At 41.1% G+C, this 25,012-nt stretch overlaps 1 protein-coding gene across 1 annotated transcript; it reads right to left on the bottom strand.

Annotated features, from left to right (window-relative positions):
• Positions 1-75: 75 nt before the first annotated feature.
• LOC121698244 (tudor domain-containing protein 7B-like) lies at positions 76-25,012 on the bottom strand. The gene is made up of 18 exons (XM_042080215.1): positions 24,902-25,012; positions 23,809-24,013; positions 23,395-23,539; positions 22,011-22,164; positions 21,582-21,652; positions 20,984-21,192; positions 20,462-20,755; positions 19,490-19,770; positions 18,872-19,058; positions 18,256-18,367; positions 17,671-17,873; positions 17,425-17,559; positions 15,580-15,663; positions 15,258-15,392; positions 13,746-13,856; positions 11,352-11,767; positions 1,037-1,197; positions 76-763 (listed from the first exon to the last, which is right to left on the bottom strand). The coding sequence occupies exons 2-18, from the start codon at positions 24,010-24,012 to the stop codon at positions 543-545; spliced, it is 3,123 nt and encodes a 1,040-aa protein (XP_041936149.1). The 5' UTR covers position 24,013; positions 24,902-25,012; the 3' UTR covers positions 76-542.

The following is a 25,012-nucleotide window of genomic DNA, read 5'->3' as shown; positions in this document are numbered from 1 at the left end:
GGATAGAAAGAAAACATTAACATTCAACCTAGGCTACACCTTAAAACTCGACACACGAATGACATTTCTGCAGCATATGTTGGTTTGGTATTTAATACAGATAGTACGGATGTTGTAATACCAAAGAGGGCAACATGGAATATTTTACTAAAAACAGATATGGTCAACAGGTATCATCTCTCACCACTAACTCAACATTGCGAAAGTGAAATACAGACAAAACGAGAGCAAACAAAGTGCTAAAAAATAAGGACACACATTAAACAACTTAATTACTGTTTTGATACAAAAATAAAACCCAAAATCAAATATTTTATGGAACCAAGTTCCTTCACTTAGTAAACACACACACAAAGAAAAAGAATAATAAAGTTGAAGTTAATTTTGCGCAAAATGATGACCTGTTCCAAACTTCAGGCAAACAAAGAATCACAAACCAACAGAATTGTAACATCAACATCTGAACATAATGGTGTGCATATAATGCATGTTGCCCTCATGGTAGCAGTGTTCCTGGCCACTGCCTTCCAGGGGTTAAGGGTTTATGCAGCTTTGCTGAGCTCATCCAGGAACTCCGTCATGAGGTTGTGCACCCAGATGTCCCTATGGTCCTGTGACGTGTCTACGAGGTAGACAGTTATCTTCCTGTCCCAGGGGCAGGCAGCATCCTGCACGGCTTCCACCCGGGCCACCAGCGGCCTCTTCTCCACATGGTTACGGAACACCATGGCAGCCTCCTCAGACCACGGGCTCTGGGTCACACCTGACACCAGGACAAGTAGGCAGGAAAGCAAAGAATAAGGACAAAACACAAATAAAAACAAAGAGTGACCAACAGAAAGGCGAAGCTAAAAGTTCTCTTCAACTAAATATATATTGGAACATGCTAGCAACATGTTAAATAAATCAAGTTGCTATTGTGGTCTTGAATTTATCCTTTATAAATCACATAATAAAACTGAGCATCCATTAACTACATTAATTCTCAAAATGTCCAAAGCCTTGATGACCACAGAAGCATCTGTGCTGTTCCTACCTGACAGCTCAGCAGTGATAGCCTGGAAAGGCAGCTGTCTGAACTCATTGATGAGCGGTCGGAGCTGACTGCTGCTCACCAGCTCGTGCTTGCCGTAGTCCAGCTCATACAGAGACACCAGCCCATTGGTCAACACCCCCTTGACCAGCACACGATGCCAACTGCAGACACACAACATCCACAGGTCATCGCCTAACCTGCCAACTCTGAAGCTGATGATACATGGGGCAACTTTTTGAGCAATGTTGCTGGGCAATGTTCCTCATTATTGTGGTTCTGGCATGTTCTCATTGATATTGTGCAACAGTTTCTTTTCTGGAGAACTTTAATCATCAGTAAGCAAGTTATGATTATCCAATCAAAATAAATGGAACTGGTTATGTGGTTGCCCAGCAACATTGCTCAAGAAGTTGCCCCACGTATCATCACCTTGAGAGGCCAGGGGTTAAACAGGCAACCCTCCTCAACAGGGCAGGGATCACGCTCCATGGAATACCACTCACATGCGCTCTTCTCTCGCTTGCTTAACCTAGTGTCTTTTCATTTGAGTGTTCTGACCAGCAAAGACTGAGCAAAGAATCCAACAAATGAATGAACTGCATCATAGTAAATCCACAAGGCAAGACCATCGAAACTTGGAAATCCCTGACTCATACACAATACATAACAGAATTATGAATTCTCTTAATATAGTTGTTTATCACTTTGTTTCTAGATTATATCTGTTGCCAATCTTCCTGCTATTTTCAAGAAAATTACTTGGCTTTCTTAAAAAGGCCTGCACATAAATCTCTATAGTCAAGAGGTCATGTGCATGATGAACATAATCTGTCAAATTCAATAATGTGGGCTTGAAATGTAAGGCAGCTAAAATCAGACCTCCATTTTAAACTTACATTTGCAGTTTGTTAATTAGTTTTATTTACCGTATTTTCCAGACTATAAGTCACACTGTTTTTCATAGTTTGGCTGGTCCTGTGACTTATAGTCAGGTGTGACTTATATATCAAAATACATATAATTTAACATGTTGTTAAATGTTTAATTCCTGCTGGCTGACATGAATCTTCGGTGGCCCCGAGGTGCAAAACACAATCGCAAATCGAAAACCACAACCGCAAATTGAAAGCCACAACCGCAAATTGAAAGCCACAACCGCAAATTGAAAGCCACAACCGCAAATGGGAATCACAATAACATTAACAAATTCTCACGAACTCCCATACGGTAGGTGGCAGTATACATATGCGTTGTAGTAGGCCTATGTGATTCCTATTAGTGTAATAAAAATTTACATTTATTATAGGAATCACATACTACAACACATACATACCAACACGATCAAATTTGTGACTACAGTTTTGTTTTAGCATGGGCTTCCTCCGTAAAAGAGACTAGCATTTAAAACCACATAACTTTCAGTGCCCGCCGGCGGGACGGTTACCCACCTCCCCCCAACATTCTAAATCAATTGTATGCACCATATTGCTATGTAGCATAGTAATGTTATACACCATTTCAAAGCTTTGACTCTTGGGAATCCAAAAATGACAACTTTTTTCATGTACAATCTGTATAGTGCTTTACATTCTTAGATTAATCCTATTATGTCTCAATTAAATTTGATCCAAAATGCCCCCCTCCCCCCCTTCCGCTTTTGGTGCTACCCTGACTTCTGGCTGCAGTGTAGCTGCAGCACAATAAGTAGATGCAACATATTGGGTACTGAACTATTCACAAGAATCCATAGAAATTGAATCTTCATGTTGTGTTATCCAATATTAGTTGTACAGATTTATAGGCCATCTTATACACACTCATTGAACCAACAAAGTAAATGCAAAAACAGAGACATTTTTGTAATCATTCCATATTTAGTGTAGTCATTCCATATCAGAACCCCTGAAGTATAATCCAAATACAAGCATGAAACCTCAAAGTGTTACCTTTCATTTGAGACCAGGATTATGCTTCTACACAAAGGGGTTCATGTGCAGTAAGCATTTGATTGTCAGTATGCATTTTGGATAACAAAAAGTCCTATGGGGAGTAACCATAGGCATTTTACAAAACGCATGGGCATACCTTGGCAAATAATAGTCTAAAGCACTCATATTTTCATTCTATATTGATCTACTTTTGCACACAACTTCACAAGACCTGTTGCTAGGGCTCAGTTGTGTTTCTAAGGGATATCAAGAGACCTGGAGGGCTGAAATGTGGTCAGTTCAGAGATGCTTGTAATCCGGCAGAAAGAAAAAAAAAAACTATATTCTAGCCTCTGTAACTCTTTGTGAGTACATCACACATTTATTTTGACTGTTTCCTAAACTAGAGGTTCTCAGCTTTCTATAGGAGGTCCAACATTTGATGGTAGGCCCCAGAAGAGGTGGGAACAATGCCCTTGTAAATAGGCACAGTGCAATTTCAGGCAAGAAATTCTTTGAGAGTTATGCTGTTAACCTCACAGCCTGCGGTTAAAATCCACGGACGTCTTGGCTTTATTTGTCAACAGTCACTCTTAACAGCCGCCAGTCTTTGATAAGACGTGAAATATACACTGGAATTTTGTTTCTTTCTATTACACCTGCCAGGGAATCTGTGTTATGTGGCTATGCTGCTGCTTAGCAGGTAAACACGTTTAAATGGCACAGCTAACGTTAATTTGTTTGAGTTTTCTCCCCAACGTTTTCGGTAGTAGCCATTGTTCACTGATCTGAGCTAGTGAGTTACCTAGTAATGCGTCGCAGGGAGAATAAAAAAGTTTGAAAGTTTTCTAACATCTCTCCAGTCTAACTCATAGTGGGCTTGTAAGTTAAATCGTAACATTACCTACACAGTAACCCCATGGTAATGCGAGTGATCATAATAAAATATAAAACGTGACATGTAAGTCCTTCAATAAATAACTAGGCTTATGAACTCATAAACATGAACAGCATTTTGTCATCGTTGTAATTCACCATGCTGTGAGTACAGCATTAAGATGCTAGGCTAAAGACCTCAATATGATATTCAGACAGACAGAAGCACCGGGGAATAGCTGTGCTCATCATGTCAGAAAACAGCAATTTGAAAAGTGATCATGCATCAGTGCGAGCTTGGTTTGACACTCTGGGGATAGGGATTTTACCAGGGGCGCAGGAGATATTTTGAAAGTGAGGGGGACCAAATTGTGAACACAAACCCATAATTAGAGATGCACCGATAGATTGGCTGGTGACCGGAATTGGCCGATTTTCACGTGATCGGCCATGACCATGTCTTAGACATCCGATTTTATGCCGGTCAAATGCACTCGCCCGCTGCAACTGTAACAACACCCAGCTGAGTTTGCAAAGTTTGCTAGCAACCAGGCCAATACTCAGGGCTGGACGTAGGGCTACACAGAAAGCACTAATAGGCTATTGAGTTTTTCTATGCAGCGAACGCTGTGCTTTGCCATATTGCGTGGAATTTACTAAGCTGTCACTTTCGACCATAAACTTGCCAGAATATTAAGATAATACCATTAATTGTTTTCAAAAATGTTTTTGATAAAAATGGTCAAAACTGTGAGATGAGCACAACGCCAGATCTGCCCTCAGACCAGCTTCTTGCTATGTGCAATTCTACTTTTATGTATTTATTTAAGATTTATTTCACACTATTTGGGCCAATGGTAGAATACTCTAAAAGCAACATGGGATGTTGATATTTTATGAAGCCATGAAGGAATCATCATGCCTATGATCCAACCATAGACTATGTGATCAAATAGCCTAGTTAAGGCCTATACCTAAATTGTCTGGTATAAACCAAATCAACTCTCCACTATGTATGTGTTTGCAGTTAATATTTATGGAACGTTAGAACATGTTGGCTTAACAAGTTACCAGTCCAGAACACAGAAAATTGCAACAGAAAGTTGACTTTATAATCAACTACTATTTGTTCCAACAGCATATAAACAAAGCATTTATAAAATGTAAAAAAAATTAGGGCTGTCAAAATAACTGATGAATTTCGATTAATTAATTTGAGAAAATATAACTGATTAAAAAAAATAACGCAGATTAATCGATTCTGTATGATCTTTGACCCAGAGCCGTTCTAGTCAGTAACCATTAGAAAGTAAAATCAAGGAGAAGAAAATGTGCTGCCTAGATCATTGATTGGAACATTTACTTTTAAAAAACGGTCTGCCCATTCAGAAAAATCAAGGGAAAAAATATATTCACATATATGCAGCTACATCCAGCTTATATTTAATACAAGAATGTATATATGCAAGTATATGTGGGACCCAGCAATGTAACATATATGTGGATCTCTTACATAAACATATAATGGTGAATATATTCAATTAACTTATTTGCACACAGGCAGTGATGGGTGGGGTTTACAAAAAAGGCTACCTTCAACTTCAAAATACGTCACTACCAACGTACTCTAAGGTCGTTGGAATAACGGTTAAAATGTTTGCAGCTTTTTCACTACATAAGCATAACTAATAGCTACTACTAGTCCAAATGTAAAACGTTTGCTCTGGTTAAGTGGATTGGCGGGGAGTATGAGGGCAAAAACCAGCATTTTGCCGACTGACTGCATTAGTAAACCTAACGTTAATGAGGAAGACTTTTTCAACGGCTCTGTAACGTTATGGGACAACATCTTGCTAGAAACTATGTGGTGGAGGGGAGAAAGGCAGCCAAGAGGTAGTTGGCCGGTTTTCGAGGCCATGGTGGTCCAAATTGCTGGTAAGTAGATCTTCATTGTATGCTAAATTGCTTTCATAAAACATTTGCAGAAGTTAATGTCCGAATTAAAATGGTATTATTGGTGGAAGCTGGAAGCTAACCTTTGCTACTTTCTGCAACATTAACGTTAGCATAAATTAGCCAGCGCTAGCTTTATTTTTTTACACCTGAAAGGGATTTGAAAAATAAATTGACAAACGTTTGGACAATTAATGAAAACGACTTGTAATGACAGAGTGAAATACCAATTTAACCTGTCTCCCGGCCATATTTGGTAGTATATTTGCCTCTGGCATGTAGATTGATAGGCATATAGAAGCCAACTTATGATTTGTCATGCAAGACAGAAAATGTAACGGTTAACATTACTAGCCTAAGGTGTAGACATTCTATGCACTGTGGTTTAGCTAGCTAGCTGCTATTGTTGCATCATGGACAACACTTAGAGCTAACATTAGCTTTTTTTTTTTTTTAGATAGGATGTAATGTGGTAACGTTATGTGCTGGAGAGTATTAGAGTGGACGTGTAGAAATTGAAGACACAAGTACTGTGCTTAATTTCATGGAAATGGTATTGCAAGTAATGTGTTTTGTTTTTGTGCACTATCAAACTACTTTGTCATGCTTTGTGCACTGACATTCTTGCAAAACCATTCACACCCATGCTAAATTATGGAAATGTAAAAGTTGAATTGTATTGAAAAGGACCATGTATGGTCATGTAGTGCATTTGAGCACTGACACCCCTTTTTTTTTAAATTTTAGAGAGGCAACACTCGAAAGATACATCAAGGACACCGGAGGATGGACCAGAAGACCCGAGACCAAGACGACCCAAGCCCAACCCATAGTATGCTTCACTGACAAATGTTGATGCTTCATGATTACATAGACCAAAGGCAATCAAAAATTAATGTTTACTTATCAATATAACTTTTTTGTTAAAGGTCTATTTTCGAATGCAGAACATAACCTTTTGTTTCTGAGAATTTATACATTTGTTTGAGTAGTTTTGATCTTTTGAATGACAAGAAATTAGCTTCAAGCTACTGGGGACACAAAGTGAACTGAAAATATACCTTTCCAACCATATCTTTCTATGATGGTTGGTACAGCTTCCCTACAGTCTCAGATAGCAGTCTCGGATGGGAGACACTTCATGAGTGGGAATATCCCAGGACATTACATATTACGCGAGTATACCCTTTACCAACGCCACTCTCATTCATGCTGTATATTCTGTTCACTTGCAGGTTTCAGAGAAGGTTGGTAGAGCTCTCTATGAGTGTGAGCTGTGGGAGATGACCAAGAACTGACAACCACCTACAGAAGAGGTGGCGATAATGGCTCTTCAAGAGGAGGTTGTGAGTCTGAAGGCTTTTATTCAACAAGGTTTGTAGAGGGTTTTCATACAGATGTGAACTTTTACATTGAAATGTACATGTTTAACTTTAATGAAATAGCAGCTTCTTGGTTGTACAAGTTTAGTAAAAATTTGAGGATGAAACTAACTTTTCCTTTCAGTGTGTATCTGTGTGCTTCTCTCTTCTGTGTATATAATATATATTAGTTGTGTCGTCTCATTTAAAAGTGTTAGGCTGTCTGTGTGGACTGTTTCCCATTTTCGCCTCACCATCATAGATCTTTTCTGTGTTAGTAAACTGTAACTATTTGAGGTCCTAATTGATTGTGCTATTTTTTAGGAGGCACTTAGAGGGAATGCCTGGACCCTGAGAGGACTAGATAATTTGTGAGTTTATTTTATTTGTATGTCTTTCTTTCCAACTCACTTTGTATTTATCTCCAATTATCGTGATAACACAACAGTGTTTCTGCACTTCAGCATCTGTATTTGTGTCACTAATATTTTGCATGTTCTATTTGTATATGTTCGGTCTTATTCAGAGGCCACCCTGAAGCAGTTCCCAGACCAGACACTCACTCCAGATTGCTGGACCAGGCAATAAATGCCAAAGTGACAGAACTGAGGTTCCACAACAAAAACAAAGATTTTCAATAAAATAGAATAAAAGATAACAGAAGTGTTGTGTGTTTCTTCCTCTTTATACTGATACTATGGTTAATTTTAAGTAAACACAATAGTGAAATATTTAATGATCAATGTGGAAAATATCAAACCATAGTAGAATATGAACTATATTAGAGAAATATATGTCTGAAATATATAGATCATGTGATCAGAATCTTCATCAAGGGTCATGTGATCATGCTTCTTACTGCCATATATTTAAATAGATTTAATTATATGCATAAAATACAAGAAAGTGGCCAATATTGAATATTTACTTATATTTTGAAATATATTGATACATACATGGAAATATATGTATTTCACATAGATGTAAATATATTTATTTAACATAGATGTGCTTATACTGGAATATGTTCAAGCTGCATATATGTGAATATATTATTTTTCTGTATGGGTGATGGTGTTGATAAAAATAAAGTGTTGATTAAAATAGTCCTCTGCAATGTCTGTCCCCTAGGTTATATCTGTGGAATGAAATGCCTTGTATGTAAAATAAAACTTCTTCCCTTTGCCATTTTGAATTTATTTCCTCAGCATATTAGGTCGTATAGATTATTATGGCCATTATTTGAACAATGAAAATAATAATAAAAGAGTTTTTGAACTTTAATGTCACTAATGCTGATTATTCAATGATTCATTTGAATTTAAATATTTAAAATACTTTAAACAGCAAAACATTATATATGCGATTAATTTAGATTAATTAATCACAGAGTATGTAATTAATTCGATTAATTTTTTTAATCGATTGACAGCCCTAAAAAAAAATACTGTTACTCTAGTAACTGTACCACATTATCCCAAGCGTCAAAGAGCTGTCTGTGACAGGCAGACGTGACACCGCTAAATTCTCAGCTTGTTTATACCCAACACTGAACGCGTAAGAACGCTATAGGCCCATCACTCTGAGGTGTGGTAGCCTGCTCTCTGGGATGTAGGCACCAAGGTAACTGACGTATCCAATTTGTGTCTTGAAATTATGTTTGAAATAAATGTCTTAGAACAAAAACGTTGGGTAAAGACTTGTATTTTATAGTTAGGCTAGTAGTGAAAACGAGTTGATCAGTAGGCTAGTTGAGTTTGTTATCAATAAACATAACAGCTAATGTCATGTTGAGCAGGAGACTATAGAATATTAGAATTTGTAATAATTCAGTGGAAATGCATGGATTCCAGTTGCCGCTACTGGAAGAAACTGGAATCCATGCATTTCCACTGAATTATTTTTGGAATCTGATCCCTTATCATACCTGTTCATTCTTACTCGTTGCTCGACTTATCGTGACTAAATTCAAGATGGCTGCAAACTCTAAACTTTGTGAAGATACTGTCTGTATAAATCTTCTTGTAAGTAAACTACCAGTGCTTTTTCAAAGTTCTCAATGTCTCGTTTTAAATGTCAGGGCCCTCGGAAGTCTACCAATGAAGTGTGGAGATACATTGAGCCTCGTAAATGGGTGTAAAACAGTGATTTATTTGCATGGCTAGCCCGATGCCAAAGCACCACTATTGAAAAAGCTGTTGGTAGCATCGGCTAACTAGCGCCAGATTTTGGAGTGCAGGGGACAAGCCGAGATGGGCTATGAGACATACGTTCACACTCGGTATCATGTTTCAATACACTTTAGGTCAGTATCACACCGGAATTCTCCTTTAAGCCATAGCCTACTAGAGTAACATTGTGCATAGCCTATACTACAATGCTATGTTGACATTTGATAGTAAAACTAAATGCCCCAGAAATGTCACGTCATAAAAGTTGTACAAACGCAAAAACTTAATGACAGCTTGTTCGTGGTGTAGCCTAGTGCTGCCTAATTGAATGGAAATAGCACAAGGTTTCTTATATTAGGCTATTAAGGTGTGGCAGATTTATTGGGTTTTTAGCCTCTTTTAATTTAAGGATTTTAACTGCAGGCTGTGAAGTTAAATGCTAGTCTCTTTTACGGAGGAAGCCCATGCGAAAACAAAACTATATATGTAGTATGTGATTCAGTGTAATAAAAAAAATGTACTAATGTCTTAAAAACGTTGTAAAAGTATTTAAATAGATTAAGAAAGCCACCACTATGGTCACCTCAGATTCGATAGGTTAGATTGATTAGTAATCAAGTATCTTTACAGATGTGCTTCTCTGTAGGTTAAGAGAGCCTCCAGTATCCATATCGGCCAATTGCATAGAATGCCACTTGTTTATCCTACAACTATACAGACATATACTATCAGGGAATGATGTTTTATATGTAGCCTATCTGGGGAAAGACATGAAGGCTAGGGGGGAAAAAAACTAAATAGCCTACTGCTTTTCTTAAAACTGGCTGGTAAAAGTCCCCCATTGGAGCTACTAGCGGGCTAATAGGGGCTAATAGCAAACAAGTAAGCCTACAAGCTAGCCTACTGACTTAACAGACTGACAGGAAAACAAAATCAGACATCGGGATAAATCTTCAACTCCTTTATCTAAACATTACGAACTTACATCTGTATAATTTGTACAAGTCTCTCAAGAGATGTCAAACACATTACATTTACAGGTGTGCCCGAAGTGAATCTGTGCATCTGTGGCTATCAACTTTTAGTGTATACTGCCACCTACAGCATGGGAGTTCGTGAGACTATTTCTGGTTTTGTTAATGTCATTGTGATTCCCGATTTGCTGTTGCGGTTTTTGATTTGCGGTTGTGGTTTTCGATTTGCGGTTGTGGTTTGCACCTCAGGGCCACCGTATGAATCTCTGCATTAACCAAGGTAACATTACCATATACAGCCGCGAGAGGGCGCTCTAGGCTTGTGACTCGCTGGCTTGTTATGTTAATTTAGCCTATTCAGCTTCCCAGGCACTTCACATGTTCCAACACTGCCATCCGCTAGCATTTCGCTAATCGCTAGCATGTCGCTAATCACTAGCATCTAGCTAACAAATTACACAGCAAAGGACAATGGCAGTTCAAACGAGGGTAAGCAAACAAACGTCTAGTCATCGTTAATATTCCACATCTGGCAAAAAGGAGACATCACAACAAACTGTGCAACCAGGAACTGACATTTTAATTTCCTTGTCACCAAGCTAACCAACATCAAGCTGGCTATATAGTGTAGCTGAATAACTGCGTTACGTTAACATACCTACCGGACACCTATTCACCCTGTTCTGTGTGCTATTGTGTAGTTGAATAACTTGCCTTTCCAGAATAAATGTCTGTTCTTGGTCTTGGATTTCGTGAAATACAGTTTCTAAACTTATAGTCCAGTGCGACATATATGTTTTTTTTCCTCTTCATGATGCATTTTTTGACTGAGGCAACTTATACTCCGGAGCGACTTATAGTCCGGAAAATACGGTACTTCCCACAATGATGCAAGTAATGTATAAGCTGCTACAATGAAATGGCATAACCTGCTACATACCTTGTGAAGAAGCATGATGGAGTTTTGGTCTAAAACTAGGGAGCTACCCAACCTAAGGGCCATGCAAATGCCTTGACCTTTAAACTTGCTCACAAAAGTTGTTTCAACGTACTTGTTCTCCACCTTGGCAGCACATATGAGGTTCTTCTCCACGACGAGGGTCTTGTTGTCCTGCACACGGTTGTAGTAGAGGATCATCTCACCCATCAGCACAATCAGCTTGTACAGCTCCTCCCATGGCTGCACCACAAAGTGGCCCGGGTGGCAGGCCACGGACACAAACACGTCTATGTTCTGGCCGACCTGCGGCATGTCCAGCACAGGCGGCATGACGGAGCTGTCGGAGGACTCGCACAGAGGAGCGTCCCCGGCAGCCAGCGAGCGGACACGGGGCGGAGCGGGTGGAGGGGCAGGGCTCCAGAGGTCAGAGTTCAGCAGCTGGTGGTTGACGCTGCTGGCCACCTCCTGGCAGCTGTTGGAGGGGAACAAGTAGATGTGCACGAGCTTGGACTCATCCAGCCGCGCGATCTGCAATGGACAACAGATGCTAGAGATATGTCCTCCACAATGTGTGTTGTGTTGGTTAGCACACTGATTGAGGAATGAGTGATGTCTGTATACTTCTAAATCACTTCTTATACGAGAATTTACCATGACGTCACAATAACAATATACATTCTTCCGGGTGGCAAAAGCTGAAGCATTCTCCATTGGCACTACTAGTAAACAAACCCTTCCATGTCATTTGACCAGGGCAGAGCGATCAAGAAAACAGAGTAAATGGCTTGAATGAATGATTTTCGTCTTGCGGGGTGCTACGGGACTTCTCATTCATATTCATACGGTTATGGGAAGTCTCATTAATATGCAATGAGTCATATGTGTCTCTAGCCATGCTGCCTCCACTCCATCCCGTAGTTTGAACGAAGTGAAGTGTCAGTTGAAATCAAAGGCGAATGATGAAAATGCTACGTGAGGTAAATTGCTTGGGGAGCCCACCGTCGGCCGTAGTCTAGGCCTAATACATTTCAACAGGTAAGTTAATTCAAAAACAGACGTGGTGGATATTCAGACATAGTGAACATGAGAGACTGGCCGGTTGAACAAAACACCTTGTTCAGGTTCCCCTAAAATCTGATTTAAGGCTCCCTTAAAATAAAATCGGCTGCACAAACACATTTAAGTATTCTACTTCGGTTTCCTTCTCCTTCCGTTGCACAAACGACCTTAGCAGCCTAAATAACCACGAGGTTCGGTTCGCCAGGGTTTTGGTGCCCTGATGACAGTCAGGATAATATCTAACTAGCTGGTATTGTTCAATTCATGTCTATATATGGCTTTACTGATGAATGGATAAATGTCACCAAAAATTATTAAGGTAAGATAAGATCATAAGCTTGGGTTGCAGACTACGGCATAACTTTAGCAAGCTAGTTACAACTATGTCCGTTAAACGTAGCCTACCAGTTGAGTTATTCATTGCTAACATTAGCTATTGATGGGCCTAGAGTAGGTGCATTAATAACTATAGCTAACATCGTGAAATTAATTGTCACTGCCGTGTTTGGCTGTCATCCGTCAAACTTGTCAAAGTTAGCTATAGGCCTACTCAGATTTGTAATGGGTCATTCCCTAATGAGTCATTCGATTTTATCAACAATATGTGCACACAGCTTGCTATTATTTTGGACAGTCCCGTATTGACCAACATCTGCATCCTCAGAAAAGCAAGCACAAATTACCAAACAAACAATCTCCGTGGTTGATACTAAAGGGACAAAACTTAAAGGTGCTTTGTGCAAACGGCCCTAAGGAGATAGCAATAACGTTAAATGAAATGCATAGTAGCCTAGGCTAGCCTACTATAGCCTAATGTGTAAATGAACCTCAGCCTGCCATTGAGTGGTTATTTTAGTGACTGTTGCTGTTTGACTTACACCGTCTAACAGATTGTATTTCCCTGCTATCTAAATAAAAAGGCTATGATCAGGTTTTTGTTGCTCGGATCGGATACAGATGTAAGAAGTGGCTACTCCGCCACCAGGCAGTCTTGCCAGCTACTCTGCAGCATTACTTTTGACGACGTCCACTAGCTTTAAACTTCACCCACAGGTTTCGCTGGATAATTTTTCTTTCTTTCTGAAGGACATCGATAAAAACCCTAAACTTTTTGCTGTATATCTGGCGGCACAACCTCAAACACAACACATTTTCGTTATTGTTTCAACTTTGATCAACAACAATGTTTTAACTATGTAAGGTCAGTGGAAGCCGCTTGCGTTCTGCCACCCGGAAGGATCTTGGAGCCTATTGTTTACAAACATTCTGAAATGCCGTATTCTTCTGACTAACTGATTCCCCTTGGGGATCAATAAAGTATCTATCTATCTACATCTTCTGACGTTGACATATTCCAATTCTGCATGAACCAATGGACATAAGAGTAGGAAGCAAACATGGAGTTCACCCACTCATGTATGAGTGCATTTGTGTGCAAGGACCTCACCCTCATACTGCAGTCAGTCATGTTGAGTACAGTATCTCTGAGCCACATGATCGAGTTTGGACTCCATACTCCCTCGCCCACAGACAACTCTTCTAATCCGCACTTAAAGGCCTTCAAAGAGATAGAGCATGGAAAAGCATGAAGACAAAACCTACATGATGTCGCCAACACAGTCCATTTAATTCCCTTGACTTTGAGACACCTTTCTAGTCCCTCCTCTCCCACTAACGGGTCACCCATGCATTGTTCTGATAACACCTCTAGGGAGTCCATCACCTGTCCAGGACAACAATAGATGCTAAATAGACTGCTAATGCAGTCAATGTCTACCTCATTTCACAGTAAGTAATATGTAAGGGATAATGGACGACACGGTGGTTTGTTCACAGAAGTTCATGCACGGTCGAGGCTGTAAAACGGCCCCGACACAAAGCGGAGGGCTGTTTAAACCTCGTAAGTGCATTAATTTCTGTTAACAGACCACCGTGGAGTCCATTATCCCGCTTATTCCACTGTTGCCACTTGCGTTGTGTTCATTTCCTGTTACAATTTTAATGTTTTAAATCGCTAAAACTGTCTTGTTTGTAGAACTAATTTCTTCCGACACATATCTAATTTCTCAACTTACAGGACAAACTGCCGTTACTAGTTCTAAATGGATGGTTGCTACGGCCAAATGCCAGTCGTTAGTTCTATCTCTCCCGTTGTCAAGCGGGCGTATCCCCCAAGATTCTAATGAACTTTAGTTTTGAAACATCGCTATTTTACTTAGCCTGCTGTCATCCATCTAGCTAAAAGCCACCTCCATCATATGCTACAATGTTGCCATGTTCTGAACGTCTGCATTTTACAGCTTGGATGCAACGTGACTGTTCATTTAAACTTAACGAGTTCGGCGAATTAATATACAAGTGTGATACGGCCAAAAAAAAATGGATCTACTTCATAGGTGTGCAAATAACATACGGTTAATGGTCGTTCTAAATTACGTAGGACAATGGGAAATTCAACCAAGCAGTGGAATAATAGGTATTATTCAACATACAGAGGCTAATAATTGGACATGCACAGTGGATTAGCAAACTAAAACAAATCTCTGCACTCCATGCAGCCTCTCTGCAATTCCTGAGCAGGCCACCAGGAGGCATATGAGAGGCACTGATCTCCAGTGTAAGTATAAGTATAAGTATATATACTCTTTTGATCCCGTGAGGGAAATTTGGTCTCTGCATTTATCCCAATCGGTGAATTAGTGAAACACACTCAGCACACAGTGAACACACAGTGAGGTGAAGCACACACTACTCCCGGCGCAGTGAGCTGCCTGCTACAGCAGCGCTCGGGGAGCAGTGAGGGGTTAGGTGCCTTGCTCGAGGGCACTCCAGCCTTTCCTACTGGTCGGGGTTCGAACTGGCAACCCTCCTGTTACAAGTCCGAAGCGCTAACCAGTAGGCCACGGCTGCCCCCAGTGTTGTGGCATATAGCAGATGAGTCCACGCGCTTCAGTCTGACCTGGAATGGGATGGTGATGAGGTCTGGCAAGAAAGGTGGCGGGATCTCTCGGAGCTCAATCACCTCCACCGAGGCAGGGAGGCCCATATCCACAAACAGGATGTCGAGCACACGGCTGCCATGCAGGTTAGTGATCTGAGGACCAATCACCGCAACATCCCAGGAACATACAGAAACAAAACATTTGGCAAACAACACCCAGTATCTACATCAATGTTCACGTGATTGTTATTGTGTGACTGATGGAGAGGTAGAAACAACAGATAGATAGGTAAGACAATGTCGTATCGGCAGAAGGGTGTGGGGATTCTTCCCCCCCTACCTCCACCCGAGACCATTTGCGTTGGTAGCGCGCCAGGCAAATCTTCCCACAGAATGGCTTGGCCACAAGCAGCTCTGAGCTTCCCTGGTTTGCAAAACACAGAAGATCAAGCGTCAGATGTCAAGGCCTACGTTTTGCTTTGTTTTTAGATCACTGTGAAAGCAGACTGCACCACATAAAAAGTAAGTGTGATAGAAAATCTTGAATCTCCTGAGAGATAACCAAAATGACAATCCCATCATAATGACTATTTTAGTATTGTATTTTTTCATTTGCATAGACTACTGTATATGTGCAGCTTCAAAGGAACATTTCCTTCAGTGGTCTCAAAATGAGCTTTTGAGAATGGAAACAAAAAATCATATAATAGAGGTGGAAACTAGATTAATAGCACAGGCTTTATTTACTTCAATCACCGAACTCAACCTGCTTATATTTGGAACAGGCGTCTATATGGAAAGATTGGAAAAACAATCAAAAATTGATTGAAAACAGTAAAAATATTTGTAAAAAAATAGCTATTCAATAACATTGATTATGAACATATAACATGAATTATGAGACCTGTGTCAAAATACCTGTAGTCTGAAAGCAATCGAGGAATGGACATACAGTTGTGCTCAAAAAAAATAGCAGTGCCTTTAGAAAAATGAGTAAATGTCAAAATTCTTCAAACAAATTGTACTTTCATGAACACAGATGCATTGGGGACACAGTACATTCTATTCCAAAGCAAAACAATTGGGCAAAGTCATCAAAACTTAAATAATAATAATGATTTCATAGAAAGTCAGAAATGCCATGTTCAAAGAAATAGCAGCGTTGCCATCTTTCCTTGGAAACTCAAAAATGTACTGTACAAACTAAGAAATTCTTGATAAGTGAACTTGACTGAGTATCCTAAACTAATATTTTGTTGCAAAACCACGGTTTCTGATAACTGCTTCACATCTGTGGTGCATGGAGTCAACCAACTTCTGGCATCGTTCAACAGGTATTGCAGCCCAGGTTAATTGTACTGTATTCCACAATTCCTCTTTGTTTCTTGGTTTTGCCTCATGCACTGCACTTTTTATGTCAGCCCACAAGTTTTCTATGGGATTAAGGTCCGGGGATTGTGCTGGCCACTCCATCAGTTGAATCCTGTTCATATGGAACCATGCTTTTGCTCGCTTGCTGGCGTGTTTCGGGTCATTATCTTGTTGAAAGGTCCACCTCAAAGGCATTTCCTCTTCAGCATGACCTCTTCCAGTATGTCAGACGCCCTGCAAACACCGAATTCAAGCCACAGTACTCAGTGAAGACAATTACGTACTACGGTGTTGGTCCTATTTACCGCATACCAGGGATCATGGATCAGAAATTTCCTCTTCAGCATATGGCAGCATGACCTCTTCCAGTATCCTGATGTACTCGAACTGATCCATGATCCCTGGTATGCGGTAAATAGGACCAACACCGTAGTAGGAGAAACATCCCCCTATCATGATGCTTGCACCACCATGCTTAATTGCCTTCACTGAGTACTGTGGCTTGAATTCGGTGTTTGCAGGGCGTCTGACATACTGGATCCATATGAACAGGATTCAACTGATGGAGTGGAACAATTTAGTTTGCCATTATGGAGGCCTTTTGTCAAATACCAACACAGCTGATAGCTCTACGGACATGCACATAGAGGTCAAAGACTACTGTCATTTTGTTTGCATTTTACAAAAAATAAATGTTCATATGATTTATGATGCTGCCTTTGAGTTCTTTTTTTAGAAAGGAAATCAACAAAAAAATGTTTCAGATTTTGGCAAAACATGTTTGAACAACTACTTCATCAAGGCCTAGTATTACCTGGGATGAGATAAAGGACTCAATCTTCTCAAACAGTGCTTTCAGTTTGGCAAGACCCTGGCAGGGAACCTGGCAGAATATCGTTCCATCCGAGCACACATTTGTGACCGAGACGTTCAGGTAAGTGCTGTTCACCTACAAACACAAGAAAACATATCAGGAAAGGGTCACGTCTCAAATCACAAAAACGGGTAACATAAAATTGATGGCTGGAGCCATGTGACAGATCTCAGGTGAAAGTTTCACCTGGAGAGGGTGGCTCATAGCGCTGTCCTGGAGAGACTTGAGACAGAGAGCGTTGATGTTGACATCGTCCTCCTGTGACGTGTCATACAGTACCACCAATGGAACCTCTCCTCGGTCCACCACCTCCGCCAGGAGGATATGGCCACAGACCTGCGACTCAAGCACCTTTAGCACCGACACGTCTGTGTGGAAGTCACTGAGCCCTGTAGCACACCACAAATACAAGTCATGCATTTACTCCACAATACGCACAATACTAATACTGAGAAGGCCCATCAACATGGCTTTCAAAATGGGACAAGATTAAGTATCTCAATGCACATGCTCAACCTACTATAATTGATCACAAACTTGTCTACCACAATCAACTGTCGAACACAGAGAAAATAGCAGTCTACGTTGAATTTTTTTTTTCCTGAATAGCCTGGCTGCTCGAATCTCATCACTTACAGACTAAACTCACAAAAGTCTAAATTAGACACAAACAGACTTCCCTGTTTAGATTTAATACAATACAAAACATTAGGACAGGGCATTGCGACTTATTGTCGCAGGTGCATCAGACTGTAGGGAGGAGGAGCTTGCCTGCGAGGCGGCAGGTGGAAGCTTGAAAAGGAAGCTTGAGGAACTGTTCATCAAGTCGAAGAATCTTATCTCTGCCCACCAGCTCACTGAAGCCATGATCCACAAAATACACCTGCAAAACACCGGCCCAGACACGAGACCATGTTACATTCAAATAGGAATTCATGAACATTTCTGTAAAAACCATCAACATGACTGAAATCAAGGTTTCAGGAACATTGAGTGAGTGAATATCTGGGGCCATAAACTACAGCAGAGCAATATCAATATTAGAGGACGGGGGTATATCAGAAAATGGATTATGGATTATTATGGATGATAACCCATATGAGTATGGGCTTTGGCAGATGCCACTTACAAATACATAATAAATACATCATTCATGAGTCATACTATTCAGAAATTCTCTAGAATTTAAAAACACCAGAGCCACTACTGGTAAAGTGACATTCTGTTCATCTGAACAATTAGTGTCTAATGTAGGGTAATCTGCCTATAAAGAATGCACACTCTCTGAGGTTCTGGCAAGGGAAATTAAACTATAAAAACGTGGTCGCCACACACTCCTAGAGTGGATGCCAGCAAGCAGAGGGTAATCGGTCTAACGCTTGTTTACCTTGACCTTGTCAGCAGTGACCTCGCACACCTGGGCCCTCAGCACCTCCTCCTCCTCCACGCGCACTGCATACAGGCGGTTGGCCAGGAGCACAGGGGGTGCCACGCTCCTGCCCATCACACTGTAGAACTCCCGCATGGAGTCCTCCATGGCCTCCTGGGACTGGGAGTACGACTCGCCGATATACCTGCAGCACCAGAAACAGACTTCCTGTAAAACTTTACTTTTATTTTCATTGACATTTATGAAGGAGCACTTGCTTAAAGCAACACCAAAGAGTTTTTTGTACCTTAAAATAATGTTTCCAAAATCGATTCAGTGGTTCATCAACTTGGAACAGGGTGAACGGCACTTCTGCATTCGCTTTGCGGCCCTCTATCGGCTATAAGAAACTACAAATTTTACTTGCATCTGATGTCGCAATACATCGTACTTTCATAAATCTTGCAACATATTCTACCTTGTCTGTGGACATCCGTTATTTGCAAAGCCGGTGCTGGATAAACAAATAGCGTGCGTGCGACAGAGGGAAAGTTCTTTGGTGTTGCTTTAAATCACACTGGATAAGCAGGACATGAGTAGAATGGCTCAGCACTGATGAGTGAGAGCAGGGGCTACCTGATCACCAGGCTGTTAGTAGAGAGAGCCTCCACAACCAGCACTGATGGGTAGTCCTCTCTGGGCAGGAGGAGAGGGGGCACCAGGGAGTTGGTGACTGGATGGAAGAGCTTCCGCTGGGGGGCCCCAGAGTTCTGGTGCTTGTCCTCACCCACAGGAGGCAGGGCGTAGAGTATGGCCTTTCTCTTATTGTCAGGCATGGGGTACTCAATCACACAACTGTCACTCAGGACAGAGAGGTCTGACAGCACCTGGACTGGGAAGCAGGTCCTATAGGCTTCCTGGAGGAGAACGTTTGAACGTTAAGTTAAAAAAAAATTAAATCTTTGTTCAAAAAAACATGAATCTTCTCAATTTGGCACTTAGTAACAATTTCGATTGCCATGGAATAACCACAATGATTCACAACTAAAACTGCAAAAATGCTGCCGTTGGTGCTTGCAAGGCATATCTGCCGACTTGGCACTAGCTATTTCAGAGGTTTTAGACAAACCGTTTACCTTTGCTTTAGTGAAAGAATAATAAACATGGCATTTGTGTAGCTGTATGGAATTCACACCAGGGGTGCATTTCCCAAAACCATAGTTGCTAACCTGTTAGCAACTTAGTATAAGTAAGTATAAGTATATATACTCTTTTGATCCCATGAGGGAAATTTGGTCTCTGCATTTATCCCAATCCGTGAATTAGTGAAACACACTTAACACACAGTGAACACACAGTGAGGTGAAGCACACACTAATCCTGGCGCAGTAAGCTGCCTTGCTCAAGAGAACTTCAGCCGTGCCTACTGGTCGAGGATTCGAACCGACGACCCTCCGGTTACAAGTCCGAAGCGCTAACCAGTAGGCCACGGCTGCCCCAACCCTAGTTGGTTGGCAATGGGAAATTGCATTGCAACCAACAATACTGCTAACTTATATAGCAACTATGGTTTTGGGAAAGGCGGGCCAGGCTAGGATGCAGGCCTACCTGGAAGAGTTTGGGCAGTGCATGAGCCCACAGGCCGTTACTGTACTTCTCCAGCAGCTCCCGTAGCTTCTGCTTCACGTCAGCACTCACCACCACCGGCCCAGAGGGCAGCGGGGACATGCACGTGGAGGACGGGAACAGAGCCACCGGACTCTGAGGAGGGGTGGGCAGGAGCGAGTACTTGGGGCTGGGGGAGGTGGGTTTAGCAGTGGGCGTTGGAGTGGGCTTTGAGGGGATGTTCAGGGTGGGATACACAAGGCGATCCACTATGTTGTTGCTTCCAGGCTTCTCAACCTTTGGAATACATTAGATACATTTCAAGTCACACAAATTAAACTGCAAAACAAAAAGCTCTCATTAAGTTATGTTATTTGCCAGTTTCAAACTAAAAGGGCTCTTCCTCCAACTTCAAGACTAATCAGTAGTGAAGTCTAAGAAAGAGGCTTCAGAACATTCAAAATGGAAAGTACATGTTTCCATGTGGAGAAGTGTCCAGGTCATGTGTAAAGTGTGGCTGCTTACAGAGCAGATGTGGGTCCAGTTCTCCATGTCCTTTAGCGCAGTGGGATGTAGTTCCTGTTTGAAAAGGTCACAGTAAAGTTGGGGAATCTTCGACAGCCACACCCCACTGCTGTACTTTGTCAAGAGCTGCTTGATCTGCCCCTGGAGGTGCGGGATCTGAGCAGCAGTCAGCTCCTTGACCAATGCAGCTGGTCTTGCAGGGGACACACCTGGAGCAGAGGGGGATGAGCTTTAGATATATAATCATGCATAATTATCAAACATACAAGGTATTATTTTATTTACATTCATGTTCACATTTAACCTTACCCAATTGAAAATTCACAGCTGACTAAGCATGTTTGTCCAGATTAACACATGGCCTATATTGTTTAAACAGGAAACCACTGACATTCAATAGTGTGAAAAAATGTCCCTAAATAAATGAGGGCCCCTCCATGAAGAGGTGGAGATATTGACACTGAGAATATTTAGATTAAGTTGGGGGGGAGGGGGGGTTATCCATGTCTAAGCCATGTCAGTTGGAGGAGAGGGCAATATACATGTAACTGAATTAATCCCAACTCACAAAAACAGTGATGCTGCCCACCCTACCTACCACTGCTTTGATGGGTGTTCTTGGACACATACACCTCTCTCTGGAACTGTGAGGACAGCGCGAGTCTGGGTCTAGAACGAGATACAGAGCTTGTGTGGCTTGTTTATGCATCTGGACAATAGCAGAGAAACACCACACATACACTTGCACAGACTCAAGTCACCTGAGCATTTGAATTTCCCCTTGGAAGGAAGGAAGGAAGGAAGGAAAGAAAGAAAGAAAGAAAGAAAGAAAGAATCTATCTATCTATCTATCTATCTATCTATCTATCTATCATTTGGGGAACAACCAATAAAGGCTAAGCTTGCAGAACACTCCTTATATGCTCCCCAGACACCACGCACAACCATGCTCATACTAGCATCATCTATGGACAGCCAGCAGAGGTTGGGTGTTAGCTCTCAGCTCATCAGTGCACTCTGGCTGTACCTTTCCGGATATGCGGTGGGTCTGAAAGTGGTCACGCTCGGCTGGTTGCTGTTGAACATCTGCCTCTGGATTCCGTAGTTCCCTGGCTTCGAGAAGCCTCCGCGACCAGGGCGACTCATGTACCCCGGTTGCCTGAGGGAGGTTCTGGGCTTTGCTGTAGAGGGGGACACCAATGTGAGGGTGGAAAGCCTTTGTAGACACTCATCCTATACAGTGTTTCCCATACATTGACTTATTTGTGGCGGCCCACCACAATATCAACTTTGACCACCACACAATGATTTTCCAGGGTGTACTAAATTGTGCTTAAATCTGGTTAGCATCATAACCACACTGTAATAATTGTTAAAAACTGTTGTATTAAGTTAATTCTGCAAACCAACCACCAAAAATGGAATTCAATTCTGTGGGAAACACTGCTATATGCTGAACTATCCAAGAAGCTTCAAATACACATGAACCACAGGTTCTGATTGACATCCCCAGAAACAAACCTTTGCCATTTCAGCACATTGGAAATTAAAACTGCAGTCAGAACAGTACATAAAGGCATAATCAGTGAATTCATAAACTCACAACAAAAAACAGCATGCAAAAACGGTAGTCTGTGGTTGGTCCTTCTTTATGCCAACTAGTTATGCCACACAGAGGGTAGTTCATGGTCACATTCAAACAATCGTTTGTGAAAAAAGTTCAACAGAATAGTTCTGTTTATTACAAGACCCTGTCTTTGGTTCACACAAATGAACAGAAAGTGGGTTACTAGGGCACTGCCCAGGCTTAGAGGCCAAGCGCACACACACACACACACACACCACGAGACGCCTCATTCTATCACCAGCTAATTAAATGGGCATAGCTCAGATTCCTTACAAATGAACTGCACCAGACCAGAGCGCAGTGTGACACTGTAGGTTTCACATTCAACCTCCTCTATAAATATTAATCTTTATTTTGCATCTTAATTATGAAACACCACTACACAAGCAACAAGATCAAACAAACACTTGTTCTAAACATGAATGGCATGGATAGCATAGGTGACTCAACAGTGTCTAGTGAAAATCACCAACATACTGAGGTGAAAGAGTCACTGTGCACTGAAAGGACAGAATATAATGCAATGCAATGTTCTGGAACATCCTGAAATCAGCTGACTGCCCTGCTGGGCAAGCAGCAGAATGTGCTTAGTGCTTTTGCAAGCTAACAGCCCTGGCATATTTCAACAGCTGATCTCAGCAACTCTATAAGAACTGGTTTGAATGCATGGAAATACAATATCAGCAATAAATATAATGCTAAATCATGTTTCCTGTGATTTTTCCTTGACCCAACTTAGGCTTTTTATTCATGAAAATATATGACTGAACAGAATCACTCTTACCATGGAGCATAAATGGGGATGCTGGCTTCACTCTCATATGGCAGTTGACCATTTTGGCACGGCCAGTTTTTTTAGGGGCACGCTGTCGTGCAATCAACTGGGCAATGTGTGCGGTCTCCTGACACACAGCAGCAAAGCATACCTCCTGCAAGACAAGCAAACTTGAAGACTGAAACTCTACATTTTTAATGCATTTAGCTGCTATTAACTTTGGAAGAGGATTTGACATCTCCCCTGTGTGAAAGTCTGGGAGTGCAACACTAATCCTTCCCAAACTACAAAGCAAAATAATTAATGCAGTCAAAATAGTCAACTATTCATGCTAGTCATCTTCAGTCATCTCTATAGACTGACTTCTCATGCGTGATGCTTGACCTTAACTTTAAAAAAAAAAAAAGTTCCACCAGTTCTTACCTCGCCAAGACGATACTCTATTCGTACCACAGAAGGAATACTCCTCAGGAATCCCACTAAACTTGGGTAGCCCATCTGCTTATGTTGGATAAACTCCCCAGTAAGGGTCCTGTAGTCGGACTGCAGTCTCGATACGGACACTCCATTTTTATTGGACTGCAGTACAGCCCGGAGCATTTTTTTCACCAACTCTATGTCAGTCATCCTGAAAAGCAATTAATTGTACTAAAATGAATTTTCGCCACAGCCATTTCCTTCAGCTTGCATCATACTGTAACGGTGCCATCATCTGGTTCAACAGTCAAACCCACTCAATTCAATCACATATGCTAGGTCGTGGGTCAGAAGTCCTGCATTCAGCTGTACATTTTTCTAACGGCAACGCTATAATTTTCTTGCAACTGCAAACTGTTAGTTAAGTTACTTAGCTAAAGGTGTCATAGGTTGGGCAAGCATCTAGATTATCTTAACTTTATCGCTGATACGCTGATGTTAACCAACGATGCCAGAAGAATGAACTGAATTTTTACATTTCAGAGGAAAATGAATTAACCAAATTCACTTAACAGTGTGACTGATCTTCCATTTTATGAGTCAGGTTACGTTAGAATAACTAACGTTATGGTGACTCCGAACAAGCTGTAAGCGTTGGAATGATCGACATTTCAATTTGTTAGCAAATGCCATCTTTTACTGTCTGCTAACACTGACCTAATTACCTCAAGGACTTAGCATTGAGGTTAGTACCATTACCCACAGTAACGTTACATGACAATTAATTATATGCTCACTTGATTAACACGAGTCAGAAACACTAGAAAATAACCTCTCCTGAACATAGATTATTAAACAAATGAGTATTCCCTTTGAGCCAGACTAAACTTCTCTTTTGAACACACTAACGCTAGCAACATTCAGCTAACTATCCTCGTTAGCTAATGTTAGCCATCTAGATAACCCTTTCAGGGAATTCTAAACGTTTCATTCTCCTCTGCGTATTTTAGATTAATTACTGTGTGTAGTTTCCTCAGACTTTAACGTATATAATGATAAAAGCTGACAAGACACTTCACGACTAATTGCATTTAGTTACCTGATAAACGTTAAAGGACAAGGCCTAAGCCAACAACGTGTGCACACTTGCCAGATTCAATGTGTTACTGGGCTCTACGTCACTACTTATTAGCGCCAAGTTCAAATGTCA

Source organism: Alosa sapidissima, chromosome 1 (assembly GCF_018492685.1).
Source record: "Alosa sapidissima isolate fAloSap1 chromosome 1, fAloSap1.pri, whole genome shotgun sequence".
Lineage (NCBI taxonomy): Eukaryota > Metazoa > Chordata > Actinopteri > Clupeiformes > Clupeidae > Alosa > Alosa sapidissima.
This window is presented reverse-complemented; position numbering and strand designations above follow the sequence as displayed.